Source organism: Apodemus sylvaticus, chromosome 11 (assembly GCF_947179515.1).
Source record: "Apodemus sylvaticus chromosome 11, mApoSyl1.1, whole genome shotgun sequence".
NCBI classification, from domain to species: Eukaryota; Metazoa; Chordata; class Mammalia; order Rodentia; family Muridae; genus Apodemus; species Apodemus sylvaticus.
The window spans coordinates 2,006,164-2,024,231 of NC_067482.1; the positions used below are offsets into that span (position 1 = coordinate 2,006,164).

At 40.5% G+C, this 18,068-nt stretch overlaps 2 protein-coding genes across 14 annotated transcripts in view; one reads left to right on the top strand and one right to left on the bottom strand.

Moving 5' to 3' along the window:
* Positions 1–18,068, top strand: part of Evi5 (ecotropic viral integration site 5) — a 161,635-nt gene that overhangs the window by 36,776 nt on the left and 106,791 nt on the right. For all 13 annotated transcript variants that reach the window (XM_052199134.1, XM_052199135.1, XM_052199133.1 and 10 more), the window contains one exon: positions 610–839. In XM_052199134.1, coding sequence (XP_052055094.1) covers positions 610–839 — 230 coding nt within the window. The remainder of the gene's footprint in view (positions 1–609; positions 840–18,068) is intronic.
* On the bottom strand, positions 11,292–11,735 carry LOC127696406 (ubiquitin-conjugating enzyme E2 D2B). Its single transcript, XM_052199136.1, has one exon. The coding sequence runs from the start codon at positions 11,733–11,735 to the stop codon at positions 11,292–11,294; it is 444 nt and encodes a 147-aa protein (XP_052055096.1).

Sequence of the window (18,068 nt, forward strand, 5' to 3'; positions counted from 1 at the left end):
TAAATTTTGTAAGACAGCATCCTCTTTTGATATTTTGGAGACAGGGTTTCACTTAGTTGTCCTGATGCTCCTGGAACCAGGAGTGTAGGTCAGGCTGGCCTTGAATTCACGGAGACTGCTTTCTGCCTCCTGAGTGCTAGGATTTAAAGTGTGTGCCATCATGCCAGGCTTCACTTTATAGCTTGGAAAACACTCTCTGATTTGTTGACGTTGGAAGCTTGTAGTAGAAATAAACAGTCCCCAGCCTGGAGAGGTGGCTTGTGAGTTAAGAGCACTTGCTATTCCTCTAGAGAACCTGAGTTTGGTTCCTCGCATTTGCATGGCAACTCACAGCTGTGTGTAACTCTGGTTTCAGCATCTGACACCGTCTTCTGACTTCTGAGGACAATTGGCATGGGTATGGTATAAATACATACATGTAGGCAGACATAAAATATAAACAAATAGATCTAAAATAAATAGTTTCAAAGTCTGGATGTTAGAATAATAGCAAAACCAGGTTTAATCCCCATCACCTCAGTGATTTTTAAGTAAAACTTAGCAGGCTTACCAAGTTTGTGGTAATGACTGAAAATAAAACTAAAATATGCTTTCTGTTCTTACTCTTAGGTGGCGACAGACAAGGTGGCAGAAAAGCTGAGCTCTACTCTCTCATGGGTGAAGAACACGGTGTCGCACACAGTCAGTCAGATGGCCAGTCAGGTGGCAAGTCCATCTGTTTCACCACACACCACATCCTCGTCTACCACACTGTCTACACCAACACAGTCACCATCCTCCCCATCAAAGCTGAGTCCAGACGACTTACAACTCCTGGCTAAGCTGGAGGAACAAAACAGGTGAGTGCAATTGCTGGACCTTTTTCTTGATTATCATACAAACCAGACCATAGTCCAGCTTAAGTATTCATTCCTACTAAGAACGCTTGCTTCTTGGCTTACCTGGTTTCTGGCCCATTGTTTATCAGAATTACCTAACAGACACCTTCAGGCATTGCCCAAGCATGTTCGTTTAAGACTAAGATATACTTTAGGTAATAGCACATCCCATTCCTTTCTTAACATTTTAGATTCTCTAAATCCTTCATGAATTTTATGAATTATTAGGGCAAAAACTACCTTTTAATTTTTTTATTTTTTAGAGCTGGGGGTGAACCCCTAGGCCTTGCATGTTAGGCAGATACCCCCTTACTGACCTGAGTTCTCAATCCTTTTTATTTTAAACTTTCTGAGTAGCGTCCTTTGGTTAAAATAATTCAGTCTAGTCTAGGTATCTGATTTTATTTTAGAGTGAGAAATCCTATGGAAGCCAAGGTATCCCATTCCCATAAGAGAGTCACAGTAATTATTTCCTCCGTTAGGAATCCAGATTCTGTTTACTCTGTTGTTAAATTTTGAACTCTTTGGAGATGGGTTTGGGTGCACTCCTGTGATGTTAGCACTCAAGGCAGCGCCAAACTCTGAGCTTGAGGCTAGATTGGTCTATATAGTGAGTTCAAGGAGTCTCGGGACCATCATCTACAGAAGAAAGTAAGGAACAGTAGCTTTTTGTGTCTGGTCAAGGTACAATGCTTAAGGGTAAAGGGTAAGTTTTAATAGTTTTTAATGTGTAACTCTGGTTAAACTATTCACATGTTTTTAAAATTAACAGTTTGATTAAGCTCGTTTTTTACTTTGTTTTGTTTTCTTGAGACAGGGTTTGTCTCTGTAGAAACTGCTATTTCTAGTTGTCCTGGAACTCAATCTATAGATCAGGCTTGCTTTGAACTCAAAGAGATCCAGCTGCCTCTGCCTCCTGAGTATTGAGATCAAAGGTGTGTGCCATTACCACCTGGTAGCCAGTTGCTCCTGCCATATCTTCTTTGATTATTTTAGTTCATGTTCATGTCATTTTGTTTAATATATCTGAACCATGGCTAGGATCATGGAAATCCCAAATGTGTTGTCAATCAGATGTCACTGTTGTAGGGTAGAAGGCTGAAAGTGGCTAAGCAGACCAAAGTGGAGTTAGGATAAATTGGGGTTATCTTCATCACTTTAGTTATGATCAAACATTTTTCTGAGACTGGGTCTCTTGAACTTCTTATTCTCCTGCCTTTATCTGGTCAGTGCTGGTGCTACAGGTGGTGTGCCACACAGTTTATGTAGTGCTGTAGCTTTGAACACAGACATCCACCTGCTGCTGCCTTACCAGGACTAGGAGTAAAGGCAGGCACCATTATGCCTGGATTATCTCTGATCTTACAAATTTATGTTGTTTGCTTTAGTATATCTGAGAATTCTTTTTTTTAAATTTATTTTTATTTTGTCTTGTGTGTATAGGTGATTTGCCTGTGTGTGTGTGTGTGTGTGTGTGTGTATGAGTATCAGTATCATATATGCATGCCTGGTACCCATGGAGGCCAGAAGAAGGCATTGGATGCCCTGGAACTTGAGTTAGAGATAGTTAAGAGCCTCTGTGTAGATCCTGGTAATCAAAATCAGTTTATCTGGAAGAGTAGTTGGTGCTCTTAACTGCTGTGTCATCTCTTGAGTCACTGTTTTGAGAATTCTTTAAGATGCAAATTTTTTCTCAGAAGGTTGATTTTCATATCTTCCTTTCCTGTTGATTGTCATTCTCCTAAAGTATTTTTTGAGGAATAGAAGTTTTGTGTGTGTCTGTGTGTGTGTGCATGTGTGTACACATGAATGTGGGTGTGTTCAACATGGTTGCAAGTGCATATGTGGAGGTAGAGGCCAGAGATTTATGCTGAATGTCTTCTCTGTTGCTTTCCACTGTGCTTTTTGGGTCAGTGTGTCACTAAATGTGAAGCTCATTGATTATCCGGCAAGCAGGTTGCAGGGACCGGCCTGTCAGTGTTCTCCCTCTCTTACCTTCCACTGGGGTTACAGGCAATGGCCCCATGTGCAGCTTTTCCACGAGGCAGAGGATCCAAACAGACCTGACCCCAGGTTTGCACAGGAAGAGCCTTACAAGCTGAGCTGCCTCCTCAGCACCCAGATTCTAGAGCACCTACAATTCTGATGAAATACCAACCTAAAGATTGACCTCCAGGGATTGTGCATGGTGCCAGAAGATCATACAAAGTACCTTCTATATTTTCTTATAGTTTTACTATGTTGATATTAAAAGAGATGGCACCTCACTGGATTGCTAGCTGCCCCTCATACTCCTGGATTCAAGTGATTTTTATTAAATTTGCTTCTATGTGATGCAAGATCACATGTGATATAAGAGTTTTGAGAAGCTTTTTAAGATTTTTATTTTATGTGTATGGGTATTTTGCCTACATGTCTGTCTATCTGTCTGTCTTTCTACCACATATATACCTGATGCTCACTGAGGCCATAAAAGGGCCTTGGCTCTCCTGCAGCTGGAGGTGGAAAGTTGTGTGCATGTTTGATTGTTCTATGGCGTCTGTTAAAATAACTTTTTCTTGACAGGATCTCCCTGCTTTATAGCTCTGACTATTCTGGAACTCCCTCTGTGGACCAGGCTGGCTTCCAAGTACCAGAGATCTGCCTGCCTCTGTCTCCCCAGTGCTGGAATTAAAAGTGTGCCCCATATTCAGTTCCTTTGCTTGATTACTTACTCTTTTAGTAATTAATTGGATACTTTACTTAGTCATCAGTTGTTTATAGATGTGTGAGTCTGTATCTATACTCAGTTTCATTCTGCTTATCTTTATTTATGGTCATAAGTTTGTACTGTGTTGCCTTTTCATTATAGCTTTGTAATAGGTTTGGAGATCAGATATTAGTCTCCTGTGGTACTTTGAATGAGAATGGTTCTGTAGGCTCAGGAATTTCAGTGCTTGTTTTTTTTTTTTTTTTTTTTGTTGTTGTGTTTTTTTTTTTTTTTGTTTCGTTTGCTTGTTTGTTTTTTTGCCCCCCCCCCCCCCCACCGCCCCCAGACAGGGTTTCTCTGTGTAGCCCTGGCTGTCCTGGAACTCACTTTGTAGACCAGGCTGGCCTCGAACTCATATATCCACCTGCCTCTGCCTCCCAAGTGCTGCGATTAAAGGCGTGCGCCACCACCCTCTAATACTTGGTTTCTAATTGGTGGAGCTGTTTTGGTGGAAAAGATTAGATGTGGCCTTGTTGGAGGTGTGTCATTGTGGGTGGGCTTTGAATTTTCAAAAGCCCATGACAGGCCTAGCAGAAAGATACATTTAATTTTATTAAAAAAAAATTGAATAAAATGTTGTACCTGAAGACCTAGCTTTCTTCTTCTCCTTTACCCTGCCACCCTCTCATTTCTTGGACCACTGGTAAGGAAGTTGTGTAGTTTACAAGTAAAACAAAATTCTGCTTGGCAGAATTACTACCTGTGACCCCACAGTAGGAGTCTCACTGGCAGATATTCATGGAGACTCCACTCCTTACATTTATAACTGATTTAAGTGGTAGAAAAATGGGAGCAATGTTGTAGAAAATTAAGACGTAAGACACATGGGAACATTTACATGGTTTCGTTGCAGCTAGGTCTTTAAAAAAGTAAGTGTATGTGGTAACCCCAGGAAAACATGAAGAAATAGTTTAGTGCAATATCAGAGATTTGTTTGAAGAAAGTTAATAATTGACAGACTTAAAGTTGAAATAGGATAGATCTTTTTTTGGTTTGTGCTAATGTGCTTTTCTTTTTCTTACTAAAAATACAAAGGCATTGGCAGAGATGAATTTAAGGAGGTAAGCTTGAAGTGTGGATGATTTATTTTAATTCAGCGGGGGAAATGTTACTGTTTGAAGGTGTGAACTACCTAGCTATCTGCGGCGTTTAAACTTTGGTATCACATTCTTGTTTCCTGTTGCTTAGCACTTTCCAGTGTGTCACTCAAGGAGACACAATAATGAAACAGCCATTTATACTACATATGTTTTTAAAATGTAATTACCACGAATTTTTGATTCCCTATTCTAACTATTTACATAAGATCTGTACTGTTTAGTATTTTAGCTGCTAGTCCACAGAGTTGTTGGGCACTTGAAATGTGCCTCATCTGACTTAGATATACAGTGAGTGTAAACTCTACCAGATTTTGAAGACTTGTTTTGAAAAAAGTCATAAATGGGGACTGGGAGGGTGGCTCAGAGGTTGAGAGCACTGACAGCTCCTCCAGAGGTCCTGAGTTCAATTCCCAGCAACCACATGGTGGCTCACAGCCATCTATAAGGTCATTTGGCAATTTCTTCTGGTGTGTAGGCATACATGCAAGTAGAACATTGTATATAATAAATAAAACTAAAAAAAAAAAAGGAAAAAGTCATAAGTCGTCAATTTTAAGAGCACTGACTACATATTAAAATGACATTTTTTTTGTTTGTTTTTTTGTTTTTTTTGAGACAGGGTTTCTCTGTGTAGCCCTGGCTGTCCTGGAACTCACTCTGTAGACCAGGCTGGCCTCGAACTCAGAAATCCGCCTGCCTCTGCCTCCCAAGTGCTGGGATTAAAGGTGTGCACCACCACTGCCCGGCATGACATTTTTTATATTGGATAAAATAAATTAGCTCTGTCTGCTGGTTAATGCTTGAAATCTTAATACAAGGCTAAGGAAGAAGGATCACTACAAGTTCCAGGTCAGCTTGGGGTATAGAGTGAGACCCTATCTCAAAATAAACAAAGAAACCCAAATAAGTTATAAAAATTAGTCATGTTTTAAGTTTTCGAAATGTGGCTGCTGCCTAGAACATTAAAAATTGTGTAAGTGGCTAGTATTTCTGTTGTACAGTCTGGTCTAGATTGTCTACTGTTCATTAAATACTTAGAAAAATAGCATTACCTCAGTTTCCCTAGGATACTCTCTATAAAACATCCAGCAAAATTCATGAATGAATGAAAATAGTACAAGCAAACAGATTCTTCAGGTCTATGTCAAAATATATTTTTAAGAAAGATTTATTCTTATTTATTGTCTGTTTGCCTGAATGTGTGTGTAGGCCTGTGGAGTCCAGAAAAGGCTGAAAAGGGTGTTGGAATCTCTAGACTGGAGTTAGTTATGCTTGTGAGCCAACATGTGTGTACTGAGAACTGCACCTGGGTCTTCTTCAGGAACAGCAAGTGCTTTTAACCACTTGTGACATCTCTGCAACCCAGTATCTGTGTGCGTGCATGTGTATGTGAATTATATAAACATACATTATACATACACACTCACACACACATTTAGGAAAGCACTTCATTTGAATTGGTTTCATTTTTATGAGCTTTGCCCCTACCCTCCCTTTCCAGTGAAGGCAGGATTTTAGAGTAGCTCAGAATCTCCCATGTAATCTAGGCTGGTCTCAGACTCAGCCTCCCAAGTGCTGGATTATAGGCATTGCCATCATGTCTGGCTGAGGATTATTTTGTTTTGTTTTGTTTTTGTTTTTGTTTTTTTGAGACAGGGTTTCTCTGTGTGGTCCTGGCTGTCCAGGAACTCATTCTGTAGACCAGGCTGGCCTGCCTCTGCCTCCCAAATGCTGGGATTACAGGTGTGCGCCACCCCGCCCGGCGGATTATTTTTTCTCAGTTCTTTGTATAAAGGACTCTTGAACTTCTTGAGCTGTCATTTTAAAGAAACAAGTAAGAAGTTGAATTTTCAAACTGGAGAAATATGTCATTTTATACATTTTTGTGTTGAGTTGTTTTCTGTGCTAAATTCTTGCAATCTTTGTTATTTCTATTGACTAGAGAGGAATCTATATGTGTTGACACCAAAGCATGTCAGTCCTCTATGTCATGCATGCAGTTTTGTTGCAGTCTGAATGTTTGTGACAACAGAATTCTGTGTTGGATTCTAATTTGGAATATAACAGGTCAAACCTTTGGGAAGCTCTTTTCTCATGGATGGGATTAATAAATTAATTAAAAAAAAAAGAGACTTTAGGGTGGCCTGCAGGCATACATGCTGTATACATAATAAATAAATCATTTTTTTTTTCAAAAAGAGCCTCTTTAGGGAGCCTTTGGTAGCATCTGTCATGCGTGAACACATCCATAGAAGGCGCCATTAGTAAGAAATGGCCCTTGTCAGATCTGAATTGTAGTGCTTTGGTTTTGGACTTCCAGTTTCCAGAACTGTGAACAATAAATGCCTGTTGTTTATAAATTATTTAGTTCAGTTATTGTTATAGAAGACCCAGATACGTGTCAGTCTTCCTTTTACTGATTTGCTAACCATTTAGTTGACAAATTATTTCCTCTCTCCCAATGTGTTCCATGTCATATTTTATTGTGATGTTATTAGAGACCTGGAGCCTTATGCTGGAAACACTACTCTTTGTGATAAGACTCTGCTTTTAAGTGCCAGAATAGTTAGCTCCATTTGTTTTTCTAATACAGTGTTTTCCTGCCTTGGTTCTTTATAAATTAGCAATTTGCAAATTACCAGTTGGCATGCTGACTAGTTGTATCTTACTCTGATACTAACGGGAAAGCAGTGAGCTACACCTGATATTCAAAGTGTCCAATGTTATCTCCTCATGATTGCCAAATTTCTGTATTCTTTACTTTTTCTTCCATGAACTTTAGACTTGTGTTTCCAACTACTGTTGGTATTGTCTACAGGGATGTCTTCCAAGTCCACCAAAGCACAAATACTAATGCCTGACAACTGTTCTTCTGTTGATAATGTTGAGAGTTCCGTATGTGTGTACCTCCCCTCTCCTGGTTCTCACTCTCACTCCCTTCTCCCAGACAGTTTCTCATCTACTAAGGTTTCTTGCCTGAGGATGGATGTGGGCTTATTTACTAGAGTGAACATGGACACTAACCATTGAAGAGTCTCCCCTGTCCTGGTAGCCATTAACTGCCAAGACCCCTCAAGGAGGAGTGGAGTCTCCTAAGCCCTCTTCTCACCATGATAGAATACTGACAGGTCCAGTTTTGTGAAGGTGACCACAGCTGCTGCAGGATTATTTCCAAGAATGTGTTTCACATCTCCCCCTCTGTCCATCTTCCTGCTTTGATAGCCTTTCTGCCATCTCTTCTGTGATGTTCTCTGGGCCTCAGGAGAGTCCCTGAGAGAAGTACTCAGTAGTTACTTGTAACACCTTAACATTTTTAATGTTTTTGCCTCTCTCTCTCTCTCTCTCTCTCTCTCTCTCTCTCACACACACACACACACACACACACACACACACACACATACACGCGGGGTGGGGTGGGGTGGGGGGGAACTGAGGGCAGCAGTATTCTCTTGGGTAGACTGGTTGCCAGGGGCAGGTGTGGGGAAGGTTGGGAGTATGAAACCAGAGCTCTTTTGTACTTTTCAATTACTGTGTTACAGAGAGGGTTTTGTTTTCATTTCTAAAGTTTATTGTATGCAGGCTTCCATACACAAAGTAAATGTCCTCTGCTCCTAAAAGAAACAACAAATAAACCTAAGTCAAAGCTCAGAAGATCCCAACAGAACAAAAATGGCTATTCTTACATGTGTCCCATGAAGCCTGTGTGCCACCTCGGACGGTGGGTGTCTGGGTGCTGTTCAGTTCTCAGAGCCAAAGGTACAAAGCTCATCTGCTAGAGATAATGCCTAAGCTACTTTCCTCCACTTTTGTAGTATTCCCTGATTCTCCACTCCCTATGGAGTCCATCTGGTGAAGAGAATAAGTAAGTTTTAGAGGAACTTCTCAGTAGCCACAGACTTTACCAGTGGCGCTACACCCTGTTTTCCCAGTTGCTAGGCTCAAGTCTGGAAGTTGTTGACGTCCAAGAAGCATGTCCTCTCCCACTGCTGTTGATGATGAAATTGCGTGGCCATCGGCCATCTGCTTTGGGCCCTAAATTATTAACTACATTTAACTATAAGAAATGAGAATACTCGATTCTAACTCTATATTTATAAAGTCTACATGTTAAGACAGTTGTAAATGCTTTTTTCTGCATGCCTTATCTAAATGTAATCCTGTGTCACCTAATGATGGGCTAGGTCTAGAAGAGGCACTGTGGTTGGTTTCACTATGTGACGATGAGTGTTTACACAGACGTGCCCGTTGCTTCTCAGCAGTGAACCTGTATATCATGTTATTATTGTATAAAATAATGTAGTTGTAAGACACTGGTATTTGTGGATCTAAACAGAAAAACGCAGCGTCAGCGATAACAGCGGTTGGCATGCTCGTGTGTGGTGTTTACCACAGTGGATTCTGCAGGCTCTGAGCCAGGGGGTGAATGGAAGGCCTGGTACCTACACTGCTGTGAGCGTTATATTCCCACTATATTACAGTGAGTGTGACGGCCCAAGACTTGACACTGCCATAAGCTTTACATATAGACTGTTTATTCCAGTGGAGTGGTGAGTGAGAAGGCTCTGGGTACTACATTTCCACAGGCTTTATGCTGTATATTTGTTATATGATTATTTAGGTTTTTTTTTTTTTTTTTTTAAACAAAGTCTATATAGCCCCTACCAGCCTAGTGCTTGATATACTGACCAAGCTGGCCTGGAACTTGTGCTTTTTCTGCCTCTGCCTTTCATGCGTTAGAATTAACAATGCATGCCAGTGTCTGGCTACGCTATATTAGAGCTACATTTTTTCCTTCAGATTTTTTTTTTTTGAGGGGAGGGGGGTATTCAAACAATCTCATTACATAGTTTAAACTGGCCTTGAACTCGTGATCTTCCTGTGTGTGTGCGTGCACGAGACAGTGTAAAGATGCATCTTAAAGAACCTGATGCCTACAGAATATCAGCATGGCTGAAGACTGACTTGGGTTTTACAATGTTAGGAAAAGAATGCTGTTTCCAACAAATACAGTTTATGTTTCAAATAATGTTTTGTATGGTGTATAGATAGCATAAGACTTCAAAAAACTGCACACACAGCACAATTTAAAATTGTGTGACTATCCTTTAAGTGTATTGTAAAGTAATTATGTGGACATTTTACTAGATGATTGTGCTCTTTTCTGAGTTTCAAAGCTATTTATTTATTTATTTATTTATTTATTTATTTATTTATTTATTTATTTATTGATTTGGTTTTTTCGAGACAGAGTTTCTCTATAGAGCCCTGGCTGTCCTGGAACTCATTCTGTAGACCAGGCTGGCCTCAAACTCAGAAATCTGCCTGCTTCAGCCTCCCAGAGTGCTGGGATTACAGGCGTGCGCCACCACCACCTGGCCAAAGCTATTTATTCTTTAACTCAGTAAATAATAATGAGTTTTTGTTTTATGTATGTTCTTAGGAGTGTCACAAGGTTTTGGTAAAATGCAGCTTAGTTTCATTGACAAACCAAGTTTCTTAAGTTTTATTCCTGGGAGGTTGGATATTCTTTCATGAAAATGCCTTTAAGCTTATGTTTCTTATTTAATAAAATTACTCTAAAAGTATCTTTTTAACTATAAACTGGAATTGTTTCATAATTTGAAAATGTGAACAATCTGAATGAAACATGACGAGGCTGAGGGAAATCCACAAATTTCAGCTAAACAAGTTCTTAAAGTAAAAAAGCCTATTCACACATAGTTTATGTAATGGCTAGAATAATTGGTTTATTACACAGATGAATCATTCTTGAATGTACAAGCTCCAGAGGAGCAATTGGGTCTTTATACACAAGTTTTTTCATCACATTGAACTTTTACCCTTACATCCAAATGGATTAAGTAGTTAATATAATAAAAATAAGAGCTATAAGTGCTGAATCAACTGAGAAACCACAAATAAACCAAAGAATATGGAGAGAAAGTATGAAAGAAAGAAGGTTGAGTTATTGAGGTATAAAAGATTTGGGAACAAAGCCAGTCATACTTTATGGACCGATAGCACCAATCTATTTTTGTTGACCAATTAGACTTTAAAATACAAGAGGTAGGTTTTGGCTTAATCTGGTTGGCTTTAATGTTCATTTAAGCTCTAGGTCTTTTGGAATAAAATGAGTACAGAAACGTTCATGTTCTTCACCTGGCTTTTCATAAATTTTAAAAATTTAAATTTAAATGGCTTCCACTTAAAAGCAATCTCATCGTCTCTTATAGGTTGGGGGACCTTTATCCCTTCTGAGCAGTATTGTGTACCCACCACCCCTTACACCTTGTGGTTATCCAGATTTAAGTCAATAAGGAAAACTTAATCTCACATCTAGGTTATGCCCGGAGAACGCTCGTCTGCTAGGCGTCAGTGTTGGTACAGTATTTCTGGTGTGAGCGACATGCAGCAGTACTGTATCAGGTGAAGACTGTGCACCAGGGAGGATGAGGCAGGTACAGCGTGGGTTCGTGGGAAACAGTCAAGTGGGAATCAAAAGGACTTTCTCTTTCAGAGCTCCCCTAGCTTTTATTTGTAGAGGATATCCAATAATCTCTTTTGTCACATGGCATACTTCTGAGTCCATTCCCGAGCTGTTCTGTTGTACTTGTCTCTATCTGTTTTGTAGATCTGAGCAATCTCAGGCACTAAGGGATCATCTGGATTGGGATCACACAACAGAGAACTGATGGACAAAAGTACTTTGGAAATAGTTAGTGCTGGAGACCACTGTGACCGAAGAATATCAAGACAAATGCTGCCATTACTGTTAACATTTGGATGATAAATTCTTGTTGTAAATTCAACCTTAGGTGGTTTGAAGGGGTACTCTGTTGGGAAATCAATTGTCAAGAAAAATGCTCCGCCCTGATAGGGACTATCATTTGGCCCCATGATGGTAGCTTGCCAGTGGAACATATCTTCCCCGACAGGACCTGCTGAACACTGTGCTGGGGGATCCTGCGCCAGGTCGTTGAGTTCCTTGTGGATTCTCTTCAGAGCCATGGTGGAAGGCCGTCTTGGTGGTCCCCGGGTGGAAGGAGGCAGGCGCCCAGGGCCTGGGGCTGCCTTGTTGGTTTTAGATCAGCCGCAGAAGAGGAGGCGGCCAGTACTGGCCTGGCCCTGGCAGAATGTGCTGAGGGCCGAGGCCCACTCAGCTTCTGGGCCAGCCACCGTGGACACGGATCTGTCTTCACATCGGTTGGCGCATCACCCTGTAGCCACCCTTTTTGTGCTGCCGCAGTAGCTGTCTAGACCTTAGCCTCTGCGGATCCCTCCGCCGGAGCCTCTGCCAGGGCTCGAGCCGGGCAGGCTGGCCGCAGCGGTATCACAGACTAACGCAGCTTGAGCCGCTCGGGAGGGTGACGGTTGGTCAGGGGTGATGGGATTGGCAGCGGAGTCGGCTTTTGTTTGTTTGTTTTGTGACATGACCGTCACAAACTCATAATAGGCCTTGCTATGATGTCATGATGGCAGCCGTCTCCAGGTTACCAAATCTTACCTTTGGCTCCCTTTGAACAAACCGCTGACGTCTGCGTCAGGAGACTTGATGTGGTGAATTATCCTACAGTTTCAAATCTCAGACAGAAGGAACATTTTATTTTTTAATTTTTAAGAAGAGAATTTTAATTTTTGTAATTAGAATTTTTGAGAAGAGTATTTTAAAAATTTCTAGAATAGACAAGAAACTTGAGAAAGCAGCTGTATTGTTCACACCTCTTCTTTTTACAAAGGATGATAAAACTAATCTTTCACTAATTCATACTATTTTAAAACACGTTTTGGAAAGTTTACAGTAATAAAAGGGAGCTCTCCATATTCATTCCTAGTCCTAATTTTACGCCCTCTTTCTCTTTTACTTTAAGGAAACAGTCAAGTAAAAAAGGAAAAAACAAAGAATAAACAGTCGTAAAACGAAAAGCACAAGAAACAGATATAAATGTAAAACCCATAATAACAAAATTGGATCACATACAAGCAAATAAGATTTTTAAAAAAGCCCAAACAAAGCAGTAAGAGACAAAAAAAAAAAAAAAAAAAAAAATCTAAAAACCACCACTAAGTTAGTTTTGTATTGGCCATCTCCTGCTTGGTGTGGGCCCTACCCTCAAGTGTGGTTTATATATCCAATAAGATTCCATTAGAGAAAGCTGTTTCTTTTCTTTGCAAGTGGTTGTGAATTGGGGATGGCTTCTAGGTTAGGGGTGAACCTGCCTTGTTTCCCCGGTGTCCTCTGTCCTCTGCACTCTTACAGTCCTTCCGCCTTCTCCTCTGCGCAGCTCTCTGATTTCTGAGCGGAGGGGTTTAATAAGACTTCCCACTTAGGACTGAGTGTTCCAAGGTCTCTCACATTATCAGTCTCTGTACATTATCTGGCTGTGGGTCTCTGTAGTGGTTCCCATTGACGGTAAGGGGCAGCCTCTCTAAACATGGCCAAGTGAGACACTGACCTGTGTGGAGAGCAGAGTGTCCTTAGGAGTCTCTTTGTTGTTGTGTTACTTTAGCAGCACGGTAGTGTCTGGTTTTCCCCTAGGCCATGGCCTGTCTAGTCTCAGATTCTTGGCTACGTGAGCGTGTCAAGCATGGGTCCCATCTTGTGGAGCAGGCCTTCAATCCAGCCCAATAGTGGCAGATTACCCACAGTATTGGTGCTACTACTGCACTAGCATTTGATGCAGGCAGGTCACTATTAGTGACTCAGTTAGAAGTAACTCATGCATGGCACTAGAAGTTTGATTTGGTGGAATAAGCTGTCTAGTTGGAGCTTTCCGTTTGGAACTCTTTTACATATGCATCTATTTTAAGTAGCGCCTACAGGGATGGGTTTCCATATGACCTTGCAAATGGCCCTTAGTGCTAGGTGTCCCTCCTCAATATTCCCACCCTGGTTCCACTCATCCCTTTCCTTTTTAATCCTTCTGTTCCAGTCCCTCCCATCCCAGCCCCAGCCCCCACTAAATATAGAATGTTTGCTTTCTTCTATATACAGCTGTCTGGTTTGACCAGTACCATTTGTTGAAGATGCTGTCTTTTCTTCAGTGTGCATTCTTTTTCTTCTTTGCCAAAAATTGGGTTTCCATAGATGTGTGAACTTATGTCTGGGTCTTCAACTTGATTCCATTGTTCAGTGTGTTTTTATTACTATTAGTGTATTACAACTAGAAATCTGGGATGATGATACCTTCAGCAGTTCGTTTATTATTCAGGATTGCTTTAATGTTCTCTCCCTCCCTCCCTTCCTCCCTCCCTCCCTCCCTCCCTCCCTCCCTCCCTCCCTCCCTCCCTCTCTCTCTCTCTCTCTCTCTCTCTCTCTCTCTCTCTCTCTCTCTCTCTCTCTCTCTCTCTCTCTCTCTCTCTGTCTCTCTGTTTCCCTGTGAAGGTAAAAATTGTTTTTTTCAATTTCTGTAAAGAATTATGTTGGAATTTTAATGGGGATTGCATTGAATCTGTAGATTTATATTTGGCAGGATGGCCATCTTTACTATATCAGTCCTACCGATGAATGTTGAAGATCTTGCCATCACTTGATATCTTTTCAACTTCTTTCTTTAATGTTTTAAGGTTTTTATTATATAAGGCTTCACTTGCTTGGTTAGAGTTACTGCAAGGTAATTTGTTTACATATTAATTTTTTGAGGCTGTTGTAAAAGGTACTGTTTTCCTTGATTTCTTGCTCAGTCTGTTATTTGTATATGGAAAAGCTTCTGATTTTTGTGTGTTGATTTTGTATCCTGATTTTTGAAAGTGTTTTTCAGCTATAGAAGTTTCCTGGTGGAGTTTTGTTTTGCCTTGTTTTGTTTTCTTCGAGACAGGATTTCTTTGTGTAGCTTTGGTTGTCCTAGAACTAGCCTTGTAGACCAGGCTAGCCTTGAGTGCTGGGATTAAAGGTGTGAGCTACCAGTACTCAGTTCTTGGTGGAGATTTTAGGGTCATTTATATATAAAATCATATCATCTACAAATAAAGATACTTTGATTTCCTTCCTGTTTGTATTCCCTTGATCTCCTTCAGTTGTCTAATTGTTCTAGCTAAGACTTCATGTATTGTATTTTCTGAATAGGTATGGAGAGAGTGGACAGCCTTGTCTTGTTCCTGATTTTAGTAGAAATTTCTTCGTTTAGGTTGACATTGGCTGTGGGCTTGCTATAATTCATCTATTTTATGTTGAGTGATGTCCCTTGTATTCCAGGACTCATCAGGAGTTTTATCATGAAAGGGCATTGGATTTTTCTCAAAGGCCTTTTTTGCATCTAATGAGATAATCAGGTGGTTTTTGTCTTTCAGTCTGTTTATATGATGGTTTATATTTACCCATTTACATGTAATGAAACCATCCCTGCATTTCTGAGATGAAACCTACTTGTATCTTAGTAACTGTGGCCTGGTAAAAAGAATTGGGCAATATTCCTTCTGTTTCTATTTCGTGCAGTTATTTGAGTAGTACTGGGATTAACCGTTCTTTGAAAGTCTGGTAGAATTCCATACTAAAACCATCTGGTTCTGGGCTTTTATTGGTTGGGAGAATTTTAATGATTCCTTTTATTTCATTAGGGGTTATAGGTCTTTTTGAATTGCTTTTCTGATTTTGATTTAACTTTGGTAGGTAGTATGTATTGAGAAAATTATCCATTCCTGTTAAATTTTATAATTTGGTAGAGTTCAAATTCTTGAAGTATGTATTTAAAATTCTCTGTATTTCCCCAGTGTCTGTTGTATGTTTTTTTTTTTGTCTCTAATTTTATTAATTTGAATTATCTTTTCCGCCTTTTAGTTAATTTGGCTAAAGGTTTATCTTACTGGTTTTTGCCACAGAACCAACTCTTCCCTTCATTTAAACTTAATATTTGTTTGTTTCTGATTGAATAATTTCAGCCCTGAGTTTGATTATTGCTTGCTGGGGGCTGTTTTTGGTGTTAGTTCTCTCTTTGTTATGAAGCTTTTCTGAGTGGTAATGTGAGATCTCTCCAGTTTTTCTCAGGAGGGCACTTAGTGCTGTGAACTTGCCTCCTCTTAGCACTGCCTTGGTTACATACATCCCATAGTTTTATATATGTTGTATTTTCATTTTCATCCAATTCTAAAAAGTGTTTAATTTCCTTTTCCATTTCTGTCTTGACCCATTCTTCAGGAGTGGGTGTGGTGTCCAACTTTAGTTGGTAGTAGTCTAATAGAATGCAGGGTATTATTTCAGTTTTATCTATTGAGGTTTGCTTTGTATCCAGTTTTATGTTCAGTTTTGGACAACGTCCCATATGCTGCTGGGAAAAAAGCATAGTCTTTGGTGTTTGGGGTGAAATGTTCTGTAAATATCTGCTGAGTATGCTAGGTTTATGATCTTATTGAACTCTAGCATTTTTTTGTTTTGTTTTGTTTTGTTTTTTTTTGAGACAGGGTTTCTCTGTATAGCTCTGGCTGTCCTGGAACTCACTCTGTAGATCAGGCTGGCCTTGAACTCAGAAATCCGCCTGCCTCTGCCTCCCAGAGTGCTGGGATTACAGTCGTGCGCCACCACCGCCCAGCTCTCTCTTTAGTTTTTGTCTGGATGACCTATTGGCAAAGGTTGGGTATTGAAATTGTTATCAGTGTGTCAGGGTCAATACGTGATTTTCCTGTAGAAGTTTTTCTTTTAGGAACTTGGGTGCTCTTGTGTTTAGTATATACATGTTTAGAATTAGACAATCTTAGTGAGTTTTTCCTTTGAGTATGTAATGTTCTTCCCTATCTCTTTTGATTAGTTTTGTTTTGAAGTCTTATTTTGTCAGATATTGGGATGATTCCACTTGCTTCTTTCTTGTATTTATTTCCTTGGAGTATCTTTTTCTGTCCTTTTCCCCTGAGGTAATGTCTATCCATGATGATAAGGTATATTTCTTGGATGTAGCAGAGGATGGACTTTGTTTTTTTTTTATTTTTTTATTTTTTTTTCCTGAGACAGGGTTTCTCTGTGTAGTCCTGGCTGTCCTGGAACTCACTCTGTAGACCAGGCTGGCCTTGAACTCAGAAATCTGCCTGCCTCTGCCTCCCAAGTGGATTAAGGCCTGTCTGGTCTTAGAGAAGTCAGGTGTTATTCTGATGGCTCTGCTTTCATTTTTTACTCGGTCTTTCCCCTCATAGCGTTTACTATTCTATCCTTGCAACATTTAGTATTTTGACTATTATGTGTTGTTGGGGTTTTCCTGGTCCTGTGTACTGTGCTGTCTGTATGGTTCTTGGAGCTAGGGAGCCCTCTTTGGGTTAGGGAAAATTTCTTTTGTTGAAAATATTTTTGTGCCTTTGATTTGGTGGTGGTGGTCATGGTTCTAGATTTTCATAATGTCCCAGATTTTGAGGATGTTTTATGCCTGGATATTTCTAGATTGAACATTTTCTTTAACTGAGGTATTCTGTTTCTTCTACCTTCTTCAACCTGAGATTTTCTTTTCCACATCTTGCACTCTATATGATGAGGCTTTCTTTGAGGGTTTTACTGGCTTTTCTATTGCTCTTTCCCAAGTTTTCTGTTCGGTTTGTCTTTATGATTCTCTTTGCACCTTCAGGTCTTAAGCTGTTGTACTCATTTCTTTCTACTGTTTGTGTTTTCACAGACTTCTTTAAGAGACTCGCTCATACCCGGTTTAGGGTCCTTAACCGTATTTATAATTGCTGTTTTGAAGTCCTTGTCTCATGCCTCAGCTATTTTGCCTTCCTTCCTTCCTTCCTTCCTTCCTTCCTTCCTTCCTTCCTTCCTTCCTTCCTTCCTTCCTTCCTTCCTTCCTTCCTTTCCTTCCTTCCTTCCCTTTTTCCTTTTTCCTTTTTCCTTTTCCCTTTTCCCTTTTCCCTTTTCCCTTTTCCCCTTCCCTTCCCTTTTCCCCTTCCCTTTTTCCTCTTTCCCCTTTCCCCTTTTTCCTTTTCCCTTTTTCCTTTTCCCTTTTTCCTTTCCCCTTTCCCCTTTCCCCTTTCCCCTTCCCTTTTCCCCTTTTCCCTTTTCCCTTTCCCCTTTCCCCTTTCCCCTTTCCCCTTTCCCCTTTCCCCTTTCCCCTTTCCCCTTTCCCCTTTCCCCTTTCCCCTTTCCCCTTTCCCCTTTCCCCTTTCCCCTTTCCCCTTTCCCCTTTCCCCTTTCCCCTTTCCCCTTTCCCCTTTCCCCTTTCCCCTTTCCCCTTTCCCCTTTCCCCTTTCCCCTTTCCCCTTTCCCCTTTCCCCTTTCCCCTTTCCCCTTTCCCCTTTCCCCTTTTCCCTTTCCTTTCCGTTTTTTCGAGACAGGGTTTCTCTGTATGGCCCTGGCTGTCCTGGAACTCACTCTGTAGACCAGGCTGGCCTCGGGACTCAGAAATCCACCTGCCTCTGCCTCCGAGAGTGCTG